The sequence below is a fragment of the Sesamum indicum genome, linkage group LG5, assembly GCF_026168435.1.
Source record: "Sesamum indicum cultivar Baizhima isolate 11 linkage group LG5, ASM2616843v1, whole genome shotgun sequence".
NCBI lineage: Eukaryota > Viridiplantae > Streptophyta > Magnoliopsida > Lamiales > Pedaliaceae > Sesamum > Sesamum indicum.
The window spans coordinates 13977734-13998597 of NC_142661.1; the positions used below are offsets into that span (position 1 = coordinate 13977734).

At 35.2% G+C, this 20864-nt stretch overlaps 1 protein-coding gene across 2 annotated transcripts; it reads left to right on the forward strand.

Annotated features, from left to right (window-relative positions):
• Nucleotides 1–9163: 9163 nt before the first annotated feature.
• LOC105162144 (ENTH/ANTH/VHS superfamily protein) lies at nt 9164–16110 on the forward strand. Of its 2 annotated transcripts, none has more exons than XM_088880648.1 (16): nt 9164–9313; nt 10224–10336; nt 10424–10493; nt 10609–10706; nt 11579–11720; nt 11808–11908; nt 12868–12951; nt 13065–13169; nt 13269–13334; nt 13412–13477; nt 13592–13672; nt 13759–13836; nt 14273–14443; nt 14544–14619; nt 15202–15320; nt 15429–16110. In XM_088880648.1, exons 2-16 carry the CDS (start codon nt 10238–10240, stop codon nt 15789–15791), a joined length of 1719 nt encoding a protein of 572 aa, XP_088736774.1. In that variant the 5' UTR covers nt 9164–9313; nt 10224–10237; the 3' UTR covers nt 15792–16110. The 2 variants fall into 2 exon arrangements, with proteins under 2 accessions (XP_088736774.1, XP_088736775.1); XM_088880649.1 differs by having other exon boundaries at nt 9165–9313; nt 13119–13169.
• The last annotated feature ends 4754 nt before the right edge of the window (nt 16111–20864 follow it).

The window sequence follows — 20864 nt, forward strand, 5'->3', positions numbered from 1 at the left end:
ATTGAATTGGTGATGAATTTGGAAGAGAATGTCTCTTCCCTGGAAACTGAGATCACGGTGCTAAATTCTAAGATAGATGAATGTCGGCAGGTGGCGCAAGAAATGGCCAGTGCCTTTGGTGGTAGTGGCATTGCTGATATGCCATGTGAGATGGAGCAGATGCCTATTTAGATTGGTTTGCTCCAACGTGCAGTGAGTAACGCCCCTGTTGTTGCTCATGATCTTGGTGCTAGGTTTCGAATTCCTTAACCAAAAGCCTATGGTGAGTATCAGGTTGGCTCCAACAATCATGCGGCAGATGCTCTAAGCCGCAAGGCAGATTTGGCAACCTTAGGGATCGCTAGCAGTGCTCTCCTCTAGCGTGGTTGCCACCTTCGTAAGTGATTGGGTGCGCGAGTTACTACTGAAAGATCCAGCAGTGCAGGGCTTGGTCCACCTTGTGGAGCAAGGTAAAGCTTGGCAATTTTGGTTTGAATATGGACTACTGATGACCAAGAAAAACTGCTTATATGTCGGAATGCCGAGGCATTCTTTGGCGGGACACCCGAAAGAAAAGCACACCTATGCATTAGTGTAGAGTGCCTACTATGGGCCACAAATGCGGGATGATGTAGATACATATGTTAGCACCTACTTGATTTGCCAGCAGGATAAGGCAGACCATCAGAAAAAAGGTTAGTTTGCTTCAACCACTTCCCATCTCAAAGAAACCTTGGAGAGTGTCTCCGTGAACTATATTTTTGGATTGCCTAAAGTGGGAAACTTAGGCTCCGAATCGTTGTGGTAGACAGGTTATCCAAATATGCCACTTTCATCACAGCCCCAAAACACATCACGGTGAAATGGATGATTCATCTGATATTCAAGCATATTGTCAAAATATTGGGACTTGCCTAAGGATATCGTTAGTGATCGAGACTCCCATTTCACTGATTGTTTTCTAGACCAAGTTATTGAAACTCCTTGGATCCAAACTTTCAATGAGCTCGAGCTATCACCCACAATTTGACGGCCCGATTGAACGCTTCAATTCTATAATGGATGAATACCTTCAACACTTTGAGCGCGGTACACAGAAGGATTGGGTGAAGCTCTTGAATGTCGATTAGTTGTGTTTTAATGCCCAAAAGAGCTCTTCCACCAACAAGAGCGCTTTCCAAATTGTGACTGAGTGACAACTGCTCCTCCCTAACACCCTTGACTCCCCACAAGGTGTGGATCCCCTCTCGCTCAAAGTTTCTCTCAGGAATGAAAGTAGAACGTTGACATTGCCAGAAATTGCCTGGAGAAAGCTCAAAAGCGGGTGAAGAAGTATGCAGATAAAAATCGCTGCTTCATCAAGTTCAATGCGAGAGACCTTGTGATAGTGAAAGTCCCAGACTCGAGATTATAGAAGTCATCAAGGGAGAGAGATCTTCGATTGATGAAAAAGTATATTGACCCTTTACCTATCATCGAGCGTATTGGAATGGTGGACTACTAGGTAGATTGCCTTCTTGGTGGAAATTCCACGCCGTCTTCCCTGTGAGTCAGTTAAAGAAATATTTAGCAGACAAGGAGGATGGCGCCCGCAATCAGTCCAGTCGCTTGCAACTTGAATTGACAAAGACAAAGGAGAAGGTGGCTGAAGCAATCCTGAAACACCGAGTTATGAGTACCGCAAAGTACAATCATATAGAGTACCTAGTGAAATGAAAAAGATGCAGCAGTGAGGAGAACACTTCGGAGCAGGTGACGAACCCTAAGGCATTCCTACCTCTTTTTGAAGCTTAGCATGCTTTTCATGTGCTGAGGACGTCTCCATCTCAGGTGGGGGAGAATGTCAAGGTCCACCCGTACTCTGAGCACCCTTGAAGCACATTCAGCCATGCAATACAACCTTAGCAAGAACGGCGTTCCGTAGAATATATTGCTCAATCCAGCCAACCAACAACCTTTGATGACAGACGTTGGACTTCTGCAGTATTAGAGTTTTAGGCGTAGGTCTTTTGTCTTGTACATGTTACACGCTTATAAATACTTTTGTTTACTTAGGGAGACATTATGCCTTCTGAGGTGCAATGTTCAATCTTTTTTGTATCTACTATTGTCAATAGGAAAAATCTTTTTAAGACTACTATAGAGGGAATGATTTCTCGAAGCTTGGTGCAGTCTACGTGCTAGTGTCCCCCTCAAAGCGATTCCCCTGCGCTAGCATCTTTTGTACGCTATTCAATGAAAACCATATTCGGGAACCTGCGTTCAATTTACTGCTTTTCAAATGGACCTTGCTTACTGTCGTTGCTGCTATCGTATTCTGTGTTGCTATTTCTATCGGCGCGCTGTGCTAGTGTCAGTGGGAGTTCTGTTGTTGTGTGTCAATCGGGCGGAAGTAGTCGTTTACTATAGACTGTTAACCACATGGTGCTCCTTCATCCACATTGCGGAAGGTGCCTCGTGAGACCTTGGGATCTTCTCCTCGTGATGGCTTTTTTCTAAAAGGGGGAGGTGTTTGACCTCCTCTATCCTCTTGGGATTCTTTTCCTTCATGTTGGTCCGCCGATTTGCTCATTGTTCTCGGGGGCTAGGTCTGCACCTTGACGTTTGTGAGGATAGCAAGGGTTTGTGGCGACGCAACTGCAACGTGCTCTGCGATGTTCTGGGCAGCTGCACTCAAAGTGGCCTGAGCTGAGGCGTCTTTGATCAACTAACGAAGGGCTTCGACCATTTCCTAGAGCATGGGGGAGGGAAAACTTGCTTCCAATTTCCATGCTCTTCTTTTCCTTGATTGTCTGCCCCCCTCCCCCAAAGGTTATGTTCTTGCTAGATTTTCCTCTTGTGGGGGCATGCTTAGAGGTCCTTTCGAGCTCTCCTAGGCATGTATTACCATTCTTTGCTCATGATCGAGTGTTCATCTTCAAATGCTAAATTATTTTCTCCAAAGATGCGGCGGCTAAGTTGATGTCATCAAAAAGCGAGATCATCTGAATTTGTATTAAGTGGAGTGTGATTCAACACACTTGCACTAGAGTTTATTACAAGCTTTTTTCATGAACATCAAACGAGAAAAAAGAAGGGTATTTATACTAGTGTAAATTCACGCTAATTTAGGTAGACATAGAAAAAATTCTATTTTATCTCTTATCTATCCTCATTATATGGCATAGATCAATTGGCCGAGGTTATTATAGTAATCATTGCGTCTGGGCTGATTTAATAAATTTGATCTTTATTCTTCTTTTTGGGATTACCCTTTTCTTTCTTTTTTTTCTTTTTTTCTTTTTTTTTTTTTGTTATTCCTCAATCAAGTAGCTTTTTGGAAATCAAATATCATGGGTGATATCAAGTCGAAGTATTTTCCAAGATATCAATTAATAACAAAATATTATTAAAATAACTCTGCATGATGTTTTCTATATTTAACAAGTATATCAAAGTATACCGTCAATCACTTAATTTGGACCTTTTATGCTAACATTGACGAGGTTAGATGGTTCATGAAGTAGATTACGCTATGCTTATTAGCTTAACAAGTCAACACATCATTTTTTTCCCTTGGGGTTATCAAATGTGTAATTACAGTTTATTTAGGTTAAATGCAATTTACCCATGTGATATATGAAATGAGCAAATATTCTTTATAAAAAAAATTAAAAATTATCCCCATGAATTTCAAAAAATAAAGTTAATTATCCCTATTAATAGTTTAGATAGGGGATAATTTGTTTTATTTTTCAACAACACAGAAAATAATTTGCTATTTTATTTTTCACAGGAGATTTTTTATTCATTTCTCATTTTCACAAGGGGGTAAATTGCATTTTTTGCCAATTTATTGTAACCTTTTCAATTGGATTTTTTGGATTTTGATGAATAAAAAATAATATTTCCGAGTTATTGAATATGATATCATTAAAATCATCCAAAATTTATGTTGCTATTGTTATTATTATTATTATTATTGCCGCTTAATAAATTAATTTGTAGTACAAAAAATATAGAATTACCATTATCCATTATTTATTAGGATTGGGTTGGCTTACACCGTCTCATCTCGATTACACGTCCTTCATGAGGTATTATGAGTTACGAACACCATATCATAATTTTTATTTTAAAAATACGTCTAATTAGGGAGATGAGAACTTGAGACTATGTAATGCTCAAATATCTTATTTAATCCATCGTGGAATTGTCGTAAATTCCCATCATAAGTCTAGAAATGAGTGACATAGAAGAACAACAGTCTCAATCCCAAGGACGGTGTTGGTATGGTTTAGCCGGCACTCTTTGGTCCTATAAGGGATCTTGGAAGGATACATGACTTCGTTCCTACAAATATTATTAACCTAATATGCACACTACTGTCCTCATTTCGCTTCAATACTTTTGCACTATGTCTTTTCTGCTTCGATTAAAATCTCATTATTTTATCGTTATATTTTTTAAAATGAAACAGTTTACCTCCCTATCTAAAGAAATTCATAATATTAATTAATTAGATTAATTAAATATTTGAATTTTGAGATTAATTAATCTTTAATTCAAAAGATAGAGGATTAATTTAAAGGATTTTAAATTAATCATTTGACCTAGTAATTTATGACACACTCTATATGTGTGCAACTTCTATAAACACCATTTAAAATAAAATATTTGGACAATTTTATTTTTTTTAAAATATAATAATAAAATAATATTAAATTTATAAAAACAATGACTAAAAATTTTACAAAAAAAGATGTGATTATTGAAAGATAATGTGGGAGAGGGAAGTTAGATGGAAAATTAAATGTAAAAACTGACTAAAAAGGGAGAGACACTAAAGAGGTGTTTTTCAGTATCTCTCCCTTAATATGTAGCATAGATAATTGAATTATTCAATTGAGGTTTTATGTGATACGACAGACAAAGTGTTTAATTGAATTGATTAAATATTCAAATTTTAAAATTAATTAATTTGAATTAATTAATCTTAGGTCCAAGAGTTAAATAAAGATTGAATGTACACTTAAAATTAATTGATTGGATCAATTAATTATAAATATAAAATCAAAGTGTATTTAATTCAAATTATAGTCAAACCTCAAGGGACGACAAGGATCCACCATGTATTAAAGGCCCTTGACTAAGGGTTTGCATCCTCACAGCGAAGCTCACCTACCATTGAGTTGAAGCAAGCCACTGCCTCTGTGGTTGGCCATTTGAAGGTGCTAGTAAAAGGTGCTTGTGTATCAAACTTATCTCCCTCTCTCTCTTATATCTTTCTTCTTCCCATTTCATCCTTTTCTTAAGAGTTTGAAATTCATTCACGGCTTTTTTAAGAAATTTAGAGCACTTTCTACTTCATAAAATTGTTGTTCTAGTCCCTCTCTCTTGAGCTTTTAGCAAGACTCAAAGAGAGACAAATTTGTGTTTTACGTGGATCTGCTAGAAAGAGTTTTATTTAGCTCTTGTTTGGACAAAGCAAGAAGCCACTATTGAAGGAGGGCTTATAAAGCTATGGCACTCTGCTACTCTCAAAGAGATATTTACCTTTTGACTTGTATCAACCAGTTGGTGTGCATTTGCATAACGACCATGGAACCGCAATTGGGCAGTCGATGCTGCCTACAAACAACTCTTTGCTAGCTTGGTGTACCATATATGCAAGAAAGAAACAAAAGGCAATTTGGCAAGGCAAATGACCCTATTAATGCAATGGCCTTGCAGGGTTTAGAGCAGATAAGAATGCGAATACCGTTTGCGAGAGCTTATGAAAAACACTTTTCAATTTTCGATTCTGCTTTCAAAATTGCTAAGAAAGCATTAATTTTAAGTCAAAATTCTAGCTGCTTTGATTTTTTTGTAAATAATTCAACTTCTTTTAGATTACTTTACTCTCATTATAACAATTTTTATTTTAATCTTTTTAAAAATTGCACATTTAAAGTTGATATTAGAGCTTTTAAATAATTCGAAAACACTAATAAAATGTATGTTTTTCACATACTTAATATTAATGAATTTTTATATCTTATTCACTACGTTATCGGATATTATAATTCCATTTATTATAATAGTAATTGTTGATTAATCATGATATTTAATTTTAATAATTAATATATTGATAGTTAACAATTGAAATTCATCATGCAATTTTATTCAATGTACTAAAAATTATAAATATTAATTAGTTACAAATATTTAATATTAATTATTAATAATTGAAATTTGTAATTTAATCCCCCAGAAACATGGTGTGCATTGGGTGCTGAATTTTCAAAATCCAGACCAAAGTACATTCCTCTTACGCTAATCGTAATATTTGGCTGCAGATCCGAGGATGGGCTCCACGCAGGCTTGGTCCGTTAAGTCACCGTCTTCGACGGCCAAGTTTGACTCTTCGTTTCGTTGAGCAAATTCAAACGGCCGTTCCAGCGGAATGCTTCCTTTTTCTCCACCGACTTCCACATATATTAACAATTAAGAATAATTATATTTACATCCCTTATTTATTATTTTTTACACAAATCACCTATATTTTTTGAAAAATTATAAAAATCACCCATGATAGCTTTTAAAATCCAAAAGATGCTTCAATTGACTAGATTAATCTTTACAATAATTTTTCAAAAACAGAAATGCTCTTAGGGTATTTCTGTGATTATAAAAAAATAGAAGAAGTGTCAAACTAATATTAATGAAGATAAGAAATATGAATCCATATATTTTTTATTATTTATATTAATTTTTAATTTTAATTCAAATTATTTTATTAAATCTTTGTATGAAATTGGAAGTTTTTAATAATTAAAATATAAAATTATTTAATTAATATGTAAATAAAAATTAAAACATTATCACACTTGTAAAATTGATTAAAATTAAAAGATTAGTTAACCTCTATTTTAAACTAAGTTTTACTAAAATGAAAATAAAAAAAAATACATGTATTTTACATAAATCTAATTAGAATTAATAAAATAAATTAATTTATTTTTTAAAAAGATATTTTAATAAAATGGGGTTCAGGGTCGGTATGGCGGTGTGGTTGGGAAAGATAGGATAGTTTTTTAAAATAAATAATTTAATAATTTAAAATATCTTAGCGTACCAAATATCTTGATATCGATTGTCATCTTGTTTGCTATTAGTACAAAGAAGGCTTATATCCCCTTCCCATGTTCCTAGCCATCTCCAATTAGCTGATGTCTTTACCAAGGTTGTCTGTGTCACTGCATTTTTTTGTTGTTCAATCCAAGTTGGTTTAGTGCAATTGCCCCAGAGTCCAACTTAGAGTGGAAAGGGGGTGTAAAGGATTACAAATGCTGGAGGTTGAATATGCATATAGTTATTCACTCAGACGAATCTTGGAGAAAAAACGCAATTTGCTATACGTTTTTGTGTTGTATTTATTCGCAAACGTTTCTATTAATTGTGCCATGTTGGCATACAACTGTCATGGTGGTTAGGCAAGTTAATTAGTTGGTTTTGATATTCATTTTTTTATTTTTTTTCTCTTTTGAAGCTTGAAGAAAAATGGGTGTATTGGGGATTAACTTGAAAAATATCACAAAATGAAAGAAAAATGACTATTTTTTCCTCTTCAAATGAAGCTTCTATTAATTTTAACGATTTTATTAATTGATGAACTAAAAAAACTAAAAAGAAAAAACGATTATAGTACCAAAACTGCAATCTCAAATTATTTATGTGTTTTGATCAGGCAAGAAATGGGATGGTGATTTACACGATACGTCCACTTCCTTCTCCTAATCTCGTGAAGTTCCTGTAGAATAGAAAACACGTCAAGCTAGTCGGGTCGAGGCCCGACTAAAGGACTCCGACGCTCAAGTTAGAAAAAGGGATCGAAAAATAGATAATATCGAGTAATAGAATGACTGTAGAAAGGTTGATTACCTTCATCAGTGTAAACTCCTCCTATTTATATAATTTTGACTTTCCATGCATGACCGCCACGTGTCTCAATCATAGGCTTTTACAGCCTCATAATCAGGCGATTCATTGGGGATCACGCGTCTGGGTCGCTCTGACAGCTGTATATCAGAGATCCAGACCCTTTAATCATGTCACTTGATTCTCCTTGCTCCTTATAGAATTAAAATAATTGTTTGAGGTGTGAAATATCGTTGATACCCTTCATTAAGGGTATTCCTATCTTTTAGTAATTCTGCCCTCATCATGTTTCTAATATTTTATGTTTGTTAATGCTTATAGTATAAAGTAAATTGTTATATTATTTAGTTTATTTTGGATGTTGAAAGAACATAGCCAAAATTGATGCTTTTTGTTGCAAAGGGAGTTTTTTTCTCCTTCGATTTCTTCTTTTAGATATTTTTTACTTGAAAATTTCTATTATGTTTATTTATGACACGAATACTTTATATTTTTCTTGGAATAAAATTGTATTAATATTTTATATATTTGTCTGAATATACTTAATAAAAATAATATAATATTCAATTATTTTATGTTGGATTATTAAAAAATGAATTGTAGGAGTAAATAGAATGAATTTATTCTTTGATAGAGAAACACAACAATATAAGGCTAATTTTGTATATTTAGTTATATTTTTCAAAAGTTCGAGAGCTAAAATAACGAGATGTTTTTTATACAACTATTACAACCCAAGTGCATAAATTGGATATTAACCCTAAAACGGCAATAAAGAGAGTGTTTGCGCAACTTCTTGATTTAGAAAGTGACTTTTGTAAAAATATTAATAGTTGTAATAGAATCAAACGTGAGTGGTGTTTATAAAAAAAAAAAAGTAAAAAATCGGTCAAAATTTAAATAAAATAGTGTTTGGGCAAACTGAATGGGATAAAGATTTTGATACTGCAGCAAACTGAATGGGATAAAATTTATAAAAAAATAAAAAATAGATAAAAACTAAATTAGATAGCCTTGGGCAAACTGAATGAGATAAGATGATGGGGGTTTAATACAAGAGGGCATTAAGAAATATAATACAAGAGGGCAAAAGAAAAGGGCAATAGAATAAGAGACAGTGACAGAAAATAGAAGCTGTACCAACAGAAGAATTGCCAAATAGAAGTGTGTGTGTATATATATATATATATATTTATTTATTTATTTGTATAATTTTTGTAGGTACAGCGTAGTTGTATGTACCGTAGTATAGTACTGTAAGAGAGAACATATGCAATAAAAAAGTAAAAATAATGACGCCGACGGCCAACCAGAACAGATTCATATAGTTCTTGGAGACTATTCTTCTTCTCCACAGACAACCCACAAAGGAAAAAGACTCCCCCCCCCCCCCCCCCCCACTTTCTCTCTTTATACCCTCATTTCTGAGCTAAAGGTGAGGCTTTTCTGCTTTTCTTGATCTCTCTTGTTCTCTTGTTTTGTTAAATATTGGTTGCTTTTTCTCTGCCTTTGGGCTGTGAGGATTTGAACTGCAACAGGGTTAGTGTTTATGGTAGACCCCTGATCTTTGTTCAGATCGTCTGGGATTTTCTTGAATCAGTGTTCAGTTTGGTTTCCTGGTGAATTTTTTGGTTAATTTTTTTGTGGGTTTTGATTTGTTGTGTTGAGGTGTGTTTTGTGTCGGGAAATATGTTTTCTTGCGCTTGAATTCTTCTGTTTTTGATAGGGGGTTATTGGTTTTTGTTGTTGTAATTTGAAAGTTGAAAGCTGTTAGCGTATGCATACTGCTCTGATTGTGTATGCCTTTGATGGTTGAGTTTTGTTTAGAGACTGAATCAATGCATGTAAAGGCACTTGAGCACAAAGATCAATTGGAATTGAGTTCATTCTGATGGTATTTTTATGGTTTGGTTTCTTGATTTTGAGTAGGGATTGTTTTGTAGTTTAAAAGTACTGTTTAGCTGGATTTGTTGGATTCTTATTGTGTACTGAAATGCAGTGGAAGCAGGTATTTTTTATTTTTCCTGTTGGGTGTTAAAAGTTTCTTTGATTCAATTTTTGTTTTACTGTTCTTTTCCTTTCTAGCTTCACCTTTTGCTAGTTGTCAGATTTTTAGTTGCTTTTTTGTTAAAAGTATTTGTAGTTGTTTGAATCGATGAGCTATATGTTATTCTGTACATTTCCTTTGTATCGATCTTTGCCTTTTCGAAGTAATTGTTGTGATGTGGGAAATTGAGTTTCCTTCCTATAGTTTATTTATGGTAACTTATTTTTTAATGGTAAGTTGAGATACATTTAATGAAGCAAGCAGTATTATTTACCAGTTCATTGAATCCTTTTTCTAGAATTTGGAGAGAGGATGTCAGGTGGGGGAACACAAAACAGTTTAAGAAAAACCCTTGGTGCTCTTAAGGATACCACTACCGTAAGTTTGGCGAAAATAAACAGTGACTACAAGGTATTTATGTTCTTATTTTAAATGAAGAATGAAGTTGCAATTTATTTACCAGTGTTCTTTAATTTTATTTGGGTTTTTTCTTTACAGGAATTGGACATTGCCATTGTTAAGGCAACAAATCACGTTGAGCGCCCAGCAAAAGAGAGGCACATAAAAGGTGGGTATTCATCAAAATTGTCATACCAATCTTTATCTTGTTTTTGTGATTAATTTGATTATACATTGACTCTGGAAGGAGACATCATTTACTCTTTGTGCAATCTAACTTTCAGCTGTCTTTGCTGCCATATCGGCCACCAGACCTCGAGCGGATGTTGCCTATTGCATACATGCCCTTGCTAGAAGATTGTCAAAGACGCATAATTGGGCGGTATGTGATCATGTGTTGACAATCTGCATTATAATGATATCACGGATGATTCTAATAATTCACAGTTAACCTGGGAAGTTCACACAATGATTTAGTTTTCTTTGAGATTTTCCATAAGATTTTTTGCATAAATTCTGAGCTACTGACAATGCCTTATGATTTTATGATGATTAAGTAAGTTTGCTTGTATACATTAGTTGGTGGCGGAGGTAGGAACTATCGCTGCTCTCGCTGGCCCTGCTTTCATCTTTAAGCTACATCGTTATTGTTTCAAACACATGGTCCAAATAACTTATCTTTATTTATTATAGGATTTTGCTTCTCCTCTTTTATGAGATCACTTATATGTTGCCTTGTTTTTGTTGCCAACTTCTATGGTGGTTGTTGAGCCCCTCTTGTCTTGGGTCCTTCATTCTTCCTCATTTTAACAAAATCACGAAAGATCTAGTTGACGATCAACTTGTGTCTTGGATCTTTAATCTATTGAATCACAATTTTTATGAGAAGTCAAAATTGACTGGAAAGTAAATGAGGATACAGATAAGGAAACAAGAAAAGGAATATTGAAATGATGAGAAGCGTTCTAAATTTTTCAATGAACCCCCCCCCCCCCCCCAAAGCTACGCTACACTGAAATAAATGCCTTTTCTTGTTTCTTTGGCAATAAGTTGGATTGCGTTTTCAAATTTTTTTTTTTCAAATACTACAGAAATCCAATTTCAAAATGGCCTTTACTCATGATATATTTGTTAGTAAATGAAATATGCAGTGGATGCATTAGATTTTGATCTACTATGAACTTTGCTTTGTGTACTGCATTAATGTGATGCGGCGGCAAGATCCTTGTATGTTACCCAATTCACGCTTTACAGGTTGCCTTGAAAACATTGATTGTCATACATCGTGCATTAAGAGAGGTGGACCCAACATTCCAAGAAGAAATTCTTAATTATGGTCGGAGCAGAAGCCATATGCTTAACTTAGCCCATTTCAAGGATGACTCCAGTCCTAATGGTATAGATTTTATTTTTCTTTTAGCGTCCATCAGAAGTTACAGAAATGATAATTCAATATTAAATTGCATTTTGATATCTTGGCCAGCCTGGGATTATTCTGCTTGGGTGCGATGTTATGCGTTGTTTTTGGAGGAGAGGTTGGAATGTTTCAGAGTGTTGAAATATGACATAGAGGCAGAACGTCTGGTGGGATTTCTTTCACATAATACTCATTTACTCGTTTTCTGCGCTTTCCTAGAATTTCCTTTTTTACATGCATCAGTTGTTTAGACTATGTTTGACATCATCTTCGTATAGAAACAGAGTAACTCCTATTGCCCTCCTCTGCTCGTCTATTTGAATGCAGCAACTAAACGTGGCAACTTGAGGATTTATTTCTTTGTTTGGATGTACTACTCCTTGATGGTTTTAATACGCTTTACACTGCATATTGCATCAGTCTAAGCTCACTTAGTACCTCATCTGTAGTTGGGTATTATTCACCCTCTTCAAGTTTTTTTTATTTCACTTGGAAGTTGTAAGTCATTTTCAACTGTATTAATGTCAGTAGCATTTTTGTTCTTGGACTTGGAGTGGCTAAAGCCCCCTGATTGGGCAGCCCAGCTTATGGTATGCAAGTCATAGTTGAAACTTGCCTTTTCGGCTAGGTTTGAGGTGTAAAGATTTCGGTTATACCTTTTTTAAAAATTATAGGTTTTAGCTTACCAGTAAGTGCTGTATCCTAAAATGGATAGCCAATGCTACAAGTTCAGCTCCCACTAAGGTTAATTTGTAAGAGAGATTCTTGGCTCCCGGTATGGCTGAAATCACCCTCATGGAGAGATCCGGGTGTTTGTCTTCAGGCTACAGTTGAAAAATGGAGCTTGAGTGCTGTTATTAATTAATGATTTGAATTGCATTGTTTCTAAAAGGTATAGCATGTGGCATAAGGATATCTGATCGATCCTGCAATATCATCATTTTGGATGATCAGATTTTGGGCTAAACAGAAGTTATAATTGGAGTTTGCATTTCGTGGCATTGTGTGAATGAAATAGAACAAAACTTTCTGTTTGTAATCTTGGCGGACATTTGTAATATGGACGTCCATAATATATTTTGTCTTTTTCTCTTCTGATTGCATCTAAATGCAAATCTCGATGCAGAGAATGAAAGATCTTGACACTCCAGAGTTACTTGAGCAGTTACCAGCATTGCAACAACTGCTTTACCGTGTACTTGGCTGTCAGGTAGTATATATATTTGACAGTTCAGCAATGTGGATCATTTGTTAAAATGCTGTCCTTTTAGTGTTTGATTTTTCTGGTACATTGTAACTTTGGTCCAATGTGGAGTCAAACAGTCATCATTTAGCTCTACTCTTAATATGCTGAAGTCTGACATTGTGGACATGCAGCCACAAGGAGCAGCAATTCATAATTTTATCATTCAGTTGGCTCTTTCAATGGTACGCAAGTCCCATCTTTTCACCTTTTCCTAGGTTAAGTGGATTGCCTGAAAGATTTTCTTTCTTATTTTATGTAATCTTCTAATTTTTTCTTAATAGGTTGCTTCTGAAAGCATTAAAATTTACAATGCAATCAGTGATGGTACTGTCAATTTGGTTGACAAGGTATCTGAATACTGCTAGTTACTCCAAATACCTTGTAGTCTTATAGCAATAGACTTTTGATATTCGTTTTGTGACAGTTCTTTGAGATGCAAAGGCATGATGCTCTTAAGGCTTTGGATATATATCGGAGAGCAGGGCAGCAGGTACCGTCATTACGGACATTAAAGAAGTTATATTTTGTACTTGTAGCAGAACTACTATCAAATTTGTCCAAAGAAAAATCTTCTCAAAAGGGACATTTTAATGCAATTCTCTAGGCCGAGAGATTGTCAGAGTTTTTTGAAATATGTAAAAGCCTTGATGTTGGACGTGGGGAGAGATATATCAAGATTGAACAGGTGTGATTTCTGGTTACTTCTTGGCAAATATTTTACTTAAACCTCAGTAGATTTCTGATTTCTTTTTTATTTGATGAATTCTAAAGCCGCCTGCATCATTTTTACAAGCTATGGAAGAGTATGTTAGAGAAGCACCACGCGTCTCCACAACTCGCAAAGATCTGGTACTGGTTTCTTGAACTTGTTTAAGTCTTATATAGAATTTTCTTCTATCAATAGCCATAATTTTATCTTGGGGATAGAGTTGATGTATCAAGTCAGTGCTATATAAACATAAATATAGAGTAGTTGCAAATCCATGAGGTCTGCATCCATAAACCAATATCAGTCGATCATGGCATCTCCTGATATCCTGTCCAATAAGACAACATGGTTAGTGAAATATCTTGTTTGACAGATTTATCATTCTATAACATCTTAAACCTGGACTCTTATTGTAATATTTTACCCAACGACAAAACTTATTAGGATTTTTTGGTAAAACTATTTAACTTTGTTCGTGATGTACGACCTGAAGCTATTTTGCGTGAAGAGTTCTTAGGATATACTGCTGATTCAACTGAATGCTATTATGGAGACTTAATATGTTTAATGAAACAGGCTGATGATAAGCCCAAGGCAATGTTGGCAATAGAGTACAAAAAGAGTTCAGAGGTGAAAGAAGAGCGTCCACCATCCCCACCTCCACCAGAAGCAGAACCAGAACCACAACCCGTAGTAGAACCCGTCAAAGTGGAAGCTCCTGCTTCAGAATCACCGCCTGATTTGCTGGTAGTTATTGACTACATTGGAGTCCTCCAATAGCAATTTTTCCAGATTTTTTGTATCTTGAATTGTGAGCCTTCAATCGATCACATTTATTTGGGTGTAGGGTCTGCATGAGCCTCATCCAGCTGCCACAGAGTTAGATGAGAAGAATGCCATGGCTTTAGCCATTGTGCCAGTTGGTAAGTTTTTTGAGGAATTCAGTGGTGTCTTGCTTAGGTTTTTCACCAAGTCACAGTTCTATTTCAAGAGATTGAATTAGCATGTGTTTTGATACTTCAATTTGCGATCTGAACTTTAGTGACGGGTTGGGTCCAGTTAAAGATAGGCGTGTAAATAACTCAGTCGTGCCCAAAACATCACTGATGAAGCTTGTTTAAATTTATTGAGGTTGTGTTTTACCTTGTTTTGATTGTGATTGCGCCGAGTAACGAGCTTTAATGGAATTGAACATGAGTAGAACTTGTATAGCTTAACCTTTTCATACATATTTTTTTGTCGTGTTTCACTGATAAAGCCAAGCTCCAAATCTTATGAACAAGAAAATGATATCAAGCTTGGGTTATTAAATGATAACAAACCATGCTTAAATGAGTTTGTGTTGAGGCAAGTTTGGATAATTCCATTTGTTTCTGTCCTGGTTATGGAACCTGCATTGATGTGCTTCATTGAGCTTCACCTGGACTTCATTCTCCTCATTGTGTTTCCGTAAGGGTTGATGTTCATAAAGTTGTCTGCCATTCTTGGTGTTCCTGCCCTTGTAGGTGGTGCTGAACAACCTGGTTCCACCGGACCAAACCTGGCTAATGGAACAACAGGCTGGGAACTAGCACTTGTTACCGCTCCAAGCTCCAATGAGAGTGCTGCTTCTGCTAGCAAATTGGTATCACTCGCCATCTTGCTGTTACCCTTTTTCAGGTTTTACTGTCAAAATCTTTACTTAACACCACCACCATACGTTCCTTTTTCTTTTCCTTGTCTATTTACAAAGGCTGGAGGCCTCGACAAACTTACGCTCGACAGCCTATACGATGACGCAATCCGAAGAAACAACCAGAATGTGAGTTACAATCCATGGGAACAAGCACCAATGGGCAACTCCATGATGCCACAAATAGCCCACGACCCATTCTATGCCTCCAACGCTGTGGCTGCACCGCCTGCTGTGCAGATGGCAGCTATGTCCAACCAGCAACATGTTTACCCATTCCAGCAGCAACCCCAGCCGCAAATGATGATGATGGGCCCACAGCAACCCATCAATCCTTTTGGAACCCCATACGGTACCACCGGGCAGCCTTATGGCCCAGGTATGCCCGTTCAAGCATACAATCCTTATTCAGGCTTCATTTGAACAAAGACCTCAATGAAATCTTCATTTGTTGGACATACTAGGATTATGTATTTGGAGATGCTCGATAGATTAGATGATTGTATCATATGTTGTTTGAGTGAAGTAGATAGATGAAATTCATTGTTAAGTAAGTAGATATTTTTTGGTTTGTCGATCTTTTGATCAATAATGCATCTGGGACTTGCGTAATGTTTTTCTACCTGCTTTCGTTGAGCAGGGGTTACGTTTGTTGTTGATGGCGTTTGTAACATTTGGTCTTTTCTTTTGTAGCAACAATTTTTTCATGAAAGAACATAACTTGACGAGTGATTCTTGCCAATGCATGGTTCATTTGTATCAGTACAACATTTACCGTTTCTCCTGCTTTATTCTCGTCAGTATACTGTCTGTTGAGATTCTTTTCCTTAATTCCTTCATCCATCTTCATCATTGTCGTCAATTTTTGGTCTGGGAAACTGAAGTTCAGATTCTGTTCAGCAGCCGTTGCTTATATTTGAACATAAACATGAGTTGTGCGTTATATATCCGTGTTGTTTCACGGTATAGACAGGTGCTTTAGCCCACCGACTCGTCAGCACTTTCAACAACTATAGTATTTTCATTTCTGGTTGTAAACAGTCGTATGTTTGTGAATTTTCTGGTTTGAGGTTAGCTGTTGTCTATAAAGTTATTACACTTATCATATTGTCCGATTTGAGGTTTAGCTGTTGTCTATAAAGTTTGTTGTGTTATTATTCATTACATTTGATTATGATAATTAATTATAAAAAAAAAAACATATTCCTCTTGACACATACATACCGAGAAACACCACAATATAAAATTAGTTACAATGGAATTTCCACTTGTCATCACATATAACAACGACGCAAACAATTTACCATATTCTGCATATATGTTTTATGAGGAAATTTAATTAAATATTAAATTTTAATTTTTGTTAAATTGATATAACATCACATGTGGTATATGGCATTTGGTGCAAAATTCTCAGATTCTAAGAGATGGCATCAAAAAATGTTATACAAAATCTTGCCAGGTTCTTATGTGAGGACATTTTTACTGTTTCTGGAAAGGAAACAAACATTAAAAGAGAGTTGCACTTAACGCATGAAGCTGTGGGGACTTCTTATGCAGAAATTATACTCTCGACGTGTTGAGTGAAACGTCGTATGATATGTACAACTTAGCCAAAAATGTTGGAGCTCTTTGAACCTTGGAGAAGAAGAATAAATGTGAGGAAGTTTGCTTGAAGAATTCATAGGACTTTGGAAGGATGAATTCTAAAATAATATTGAGCCAAGTCCACAAGCTCCGACATTCACCATTATTTACATGCAGAAGAAATGAATCTCAAAGAGTTCTTGCTGCTACAATGGACTTAAAAATACTAGTTAGAACACAAGATGAACCAAAGGAATCGAAGATCTTATTGTCAAAAGAAGAAGGCTAAAAGATTCAAGAAGAGTTGCTACGACTGTGACAAATGTGAAAAAAGACGGTTAAATACATTTATAACGTTTGATATTTGTCCTAATTACGAATACACACATTTTAAATTGAAAGTTACATATCGCATTGGATATATGTTTTTCGTCTTACATGTCAATGCATTTTGTAGGGTTCTAGGTGAATTTAACATTTGAAATGTTGAAAATATTCCTCATAAAATTTTAAGGGTCAGTTGACTATTTCTTCAAACTAAAATGCCTTTGAATGAAATTATTGGGAGAGCAAAAGTCTGATGGTTATGTTTGGGCATCAACTCTTGATACTTAGTAAGGCTTTCTTTTGTCCTTTCAATTTTTTCTTTCTTTCTTTTTTTTTTTTTTTTGGTAAAATTTGAGTTTTTTAGAGGAGAATCCAACACTCACTATTATCATCGTGAGAGATAAGTCGTTGTTGCGGAATTTCAACATTTTGATCATTGTCCCAATAATTCTTTAAATTTATCCTATTTTTTAAGCGGCTTTATTTAGTTTTCATATGTTCCATAGTTATTATTTAGCTTAGAAAAATTTTCATACTAGTGCTAGGGCCTACACTTATTTTTGGAACAAATTTGTGGAATTCTGAAACAGTCCAAATTGTAGCAGCTTCAGGGCTATTTTGTGTAGACTAGTGTCAGGCTGCAATTTTGGGATGGTCTACCTATTGTTTTGATCATCTTCAATAGGAGAATCCACGTGAGGGTAAGCGTCCGTTGCGAAATTCCATCATTTTGGCTACTATCTCGTCCATTCTTTAATATTTTTCTATTTTTCAAGCGTCTTTACTTATTTTTCATATATTTTGTAGTTATTTAGCTTAAAAAAGTTTTCATGCTAATGCTAGGGTTTAGGACTATTATGGGTCAAGTTTCGTAAAATTCTAAAACAGTCAAAATTTAGCAATTCCAGGCCTATTTTTATGTAGAGTAGTATTAAGGTGGAGTTACGGGATAATACCTATAGTTTTTATCGTCTTGGAGAGGGGAACCCAACCTTTACACTATCGTCGTGAGGGGTAACCATTGGTCGCGAAATTTCATTATTTTGACCACTGTCCGACCAGTTTTTAATTTTTTTCTATTTTCGAGTGGCTTCACTTATTTTTTCATATGTTCTGAAGCTATGATTTAGCTTAGAAAATTTTTATACTAATGTTTAGGGATTAGGGCTATTTTTCGGCTAAGTTTTGTGGAATTTTGAAACAGTCAAAATTTTAGCAATTTCAATCATATTTTATGTAACTAGTGTTACAGGTGGAGTTATGGGACGATCTACCTATTGTTTTAATCGTCTTTGAGAGGAGAATCCAACCCTCACAACTATCATCTTGAGGGGTAACCGTTGGTCGTGAAATTCAATTATTTCAATCACTATTCGGGTCATTCTTTAATCTTTTTCTATTTCTAAAACTGTTTTACATATTTTTAATACGTTTTATAGTTATTCTTTAACTTAGAAAATTTTGCTTACTAATGTTAGGGTTTAGCACTATTTTTGGGCCAAGTTTCATAGAATTATGAGAGAGTCCAAATTTTAACAATTTCAAGTCTATTTTAGGTAGAGTAGTGTTACGGGATGATCTACCTATTGTTTTGATCATCTTCAAAAAGAGAATCCAACACATACTACTATCATCGTGAGGATCATCATTAGTCGTGAAATTCCATTGTCTCGACCACTATCTCGAACATTCTTTGATTTTTTTTCTATTTTTCAAGCGATTTACTTATTTTTCATATGTTACGTAGTTTTTGTTTGGTTACAAAAATTTTCAAATTAATGCTAGGGTTTAGGGCAATTTTTGGGCCAAGTTTTATGGAATTTTGAGACGGTATAAATTTTAACAGTTTCAACCCTATCTTACAAAGACTAGTATTATGGGTGGAGTTGTGGGATGATTACCAACATCTCAAGAGGAGAATCCAACCCTCACTACTATTTTCATGACGAGTAACAGTTGGTCGTAAAATTCTATCTTTTCGACCAGTGTCCCGGTCATTCTTTAAATTTTTCCTATTTTTCAGGTGACTTTACTTATTGTCCATATGTTTTGTAGTTATTATTTAGGTTAAATAAGTTTCTCCACTAATGCTAGGGTTTAGGGCTATCTTTAGCCCAAGTTTCGGGGTATTTGAGACTGTCCAAATTTTAGTAGTTTCTGGCCTATTTTATGTAGACTAGTTGTAAGGGTGGAGTTATGAGGCGATCTATCTATCACTTCGATCGTCTTAGAGAGGAGAATTCAACCCTCACCACTATCATCGGGAGAGACAAGCTTTTGTTATGAAATTGCATCATTTAGACCACAGTCCAGTCATTCTTTTTTTTTTTTTTCTATTTTTCAAGCAACTTTACTTATTTTTCATATCTTCTATAGTTGTTATTTAGTTTAGAAAATTTTTCATACAAATGCTAGAGTTTTGGACTATTTTTTGGTCAAGTTTCAAGAAAATATGAGGCAATCCAAATTTTAGCAATTTTAGATTTTAGACTCTTGTTAAAAGTGGAATTACGTGGATGATTACTTATCATTTTTTCATCTTCGAGACGAGAATCCAACCCCCACTACCATTATCGTGGGGATAGGCATTTGACGTTAAATTTCATCATTTTGACCATTGTCCTGGCCATTTTTTAATTTTTTTTCCTATTTCTCAAGTTGCTTTACTTATTTTTCATATGTTCTACAGTTATTATTTAGCTTAAAATTTGTTCTGTATGAATGCAAGGTTGACCTGCGGGTTGCAGAAAATCAGGGGCAATACCTCTAAGCTGAAAGGGTGATTGAGGTAAGCACTCCAATGCCTCGTGAACCAACTCATAGCATGCACTATTGGGGTCCATTGGCTAAGATGAACTGTCGTGGGGCTACGATGCAAGGCAAGTAGAGAAAACACACTAAAAGGCAAGAAGACATGGTGTGGGATCGATGCGAGATGTTGACATATTGAATGAGCCTCAAACTTATAATGTGACTCTACTCGAGCGAGGTATGGAAGGCGGGCATTATGAATACGTGCGCCAAGGATGCACCAAATGAGCGTTGGACATGAGATGGGCATTGCGGGCACATGAGTGGCCCATAATGCCCATGATACCAAACAAATATCATAAAATGCTCAAAAATTACAAAAAAAAAAAAAATTAGTATCACAAATTACTATATTATATAAAAATAAAAAAATTATCATATCAGACATCAATAAAATTAATCATAAAAATATTTAAGATAATTATACATCATGCCACTAAAGTCTGATGACCCATTGTTTTTAACGAAAGCTATGAATACATCTCAGTTGCAAGGTTTAATTTACTCCGAAAATTAACTCTACCTTTTGTCATTTGATCAAATTTTTTTGTTCTTGATTTCTACTTTTTCGGTATCATGGCAACTTCAACACCCAACCTAGAGGATTTCTATCACTATGACATAGGAGGACTCTCAACTTAGACAGCTTCTAGTATCACCAAAATCCTTAATTAAAATCAATCCATTAACAGCCAAGATCTTCTCAGCCTGAGAAAACTCCAAAAATCAATAGATTATTTAGATTCAAAGAATTTGAATTATCTATGAAAT